A 1,292-nucleotide genomic window follows, 5' to 3' on the forward strand; every position below is an offset into this window, starting at 1 on the left:
AAGAAGAAGGGCAAACCTGACCCCTACGCCTACCTGCCCCTCTCCAGGAACAACTTGAATAAAAGGTACAATATATTCATATTAAATATAATTCTTAGAGAAATAAATATCTTAAACCACAAATAACGGCCATCTTGGATTTAATCTATTCTTTGTACTATGTTAAAGTTTTTTTTATTTTTGTATGTAATGAAATAACTCGAAAACTATTGGGACGATTTCAAAAATTCTTTCACCAATAGAATGCTATGTTATCTGTAACATTGGATATGTTTTTTTTTACTATTTATTAATTTGACAAGGAAGAAGTTACGAGCAACAACTAGTATGATTAACATTCTACTTGTCTTTTCACTTTACTAACCTATTCAACTCATCACAATGCTGAACTAAAGTAGGAATTAACTTTGTTTAATGTATTGGTTTTAAATAAATAATTTTTTATTTTTTTATTTTTATTTTTTACTTAATGTATTGGTTTTATTGGTGTAAGAATTCTTATGATCCATCCACTTTTCTTCTTGGAAGTCTTTCATTTTAAGAATATTTTAAAATATATTTTATTTTACTTTTTATAAGAGATCCAGACAGTTTTAGACTTTTTTTTACTTTTCGTATTAACTATTTTTGATTATGGAATGAAAGTAAGTTTTTTTTTTTTTATTTCAGGAAAAAAGCTATAACGTCGAAACAATTTAAAGGCATCGTGAAATCCAAGACTAAAAACTTGAAACTGAAGTCAAAAAGGAAATGACGAGGAAACGACTGTAATCTCTGCTTTTAACACTAGATTTTTATTTAAGCTTTTGTTAAACATTTCATTTATATAAAATAAATGTTTATGAAATAATTTTGTCTTTCAATTCATATTTAAAAGATTACTATCTTTTGCCCGTGGCGTCGGCGCGGAATTAAAAAAAACCATCTGTGCCAAATTTCATCAAGATTCGTTCAGCCGTTTAGGCTATAAACTCTAACAAACATCCATCTAAACTTTCGCATTTATAATATTAGTATAATTGAATAACTGTAATAAAACTTTTAAAAATTACTTCTATACCTTAATTATTATTGAAAATAAAAATCATTTGACGTAAATCTGGTTTTATTTTACTTTAAATTGTGATGTGAAGACATAACGTATAAAAGATTGTTGAAAACACCTTTTGTTTTTGTTCATCATTAAAATGCACTTCCCAAATTTTTTAACCAAAATATAATCATCACCGTCGCCAGAGACGTCCTTACTGAACCCGAACCCGCTATGTACGGCACACTGGTAAATAAATAAT

At 27.4% G+C, this 1,292-nt stretch overlaps 1 protein-coding gene and 1 long non-coding RNA gene across 2 annotated transcripts in view; both read left to right on the forward strand.

Annotated features, from left to right (window-relative positions):
• Positions 1-754, forward strand: part of LOC106106037 (RRP12-like protein) — a 13,382-nt gene extending 12,628 nt beyond the window's left edge. The window contains exons 14-15 of the mRNA XM_013286567.1: positions 4-65; positions 670-754. Coding sequence (XP_013142021.1) covers positions 4-65; positions 670-754 — 147 coding nt within the window. The remainder of the gene's footprint in view (positions 1-3; positions 66-669) is intronic.
• Positions 1-850, forward strand: LOC106109341. The gene is made up of 2 exons (XR_001226002.1): positions 1-65; positions 670-850. It is a non-coding gene; the product is annotated as an uncharacterized LOC106109341 (long non-coding RNA).
• Positions 851-1,292: the final 442 nt, after the last annotated feature.

Source organism: Papilio polytes, unplaced genomic scaffold, assembly GCF_000836215.1.
Source record: "Papilio polytes unplaced genomic scaffold, Ppol_1.0 DF824269.1, whole genome shotgun sequence".
NCBI classification, from domain to species: Eukaryota; Metazoa; Arthropoda; class Insecta; order Lepidoptera; family Papilionidae; genus Papilio; species Papilio polytes.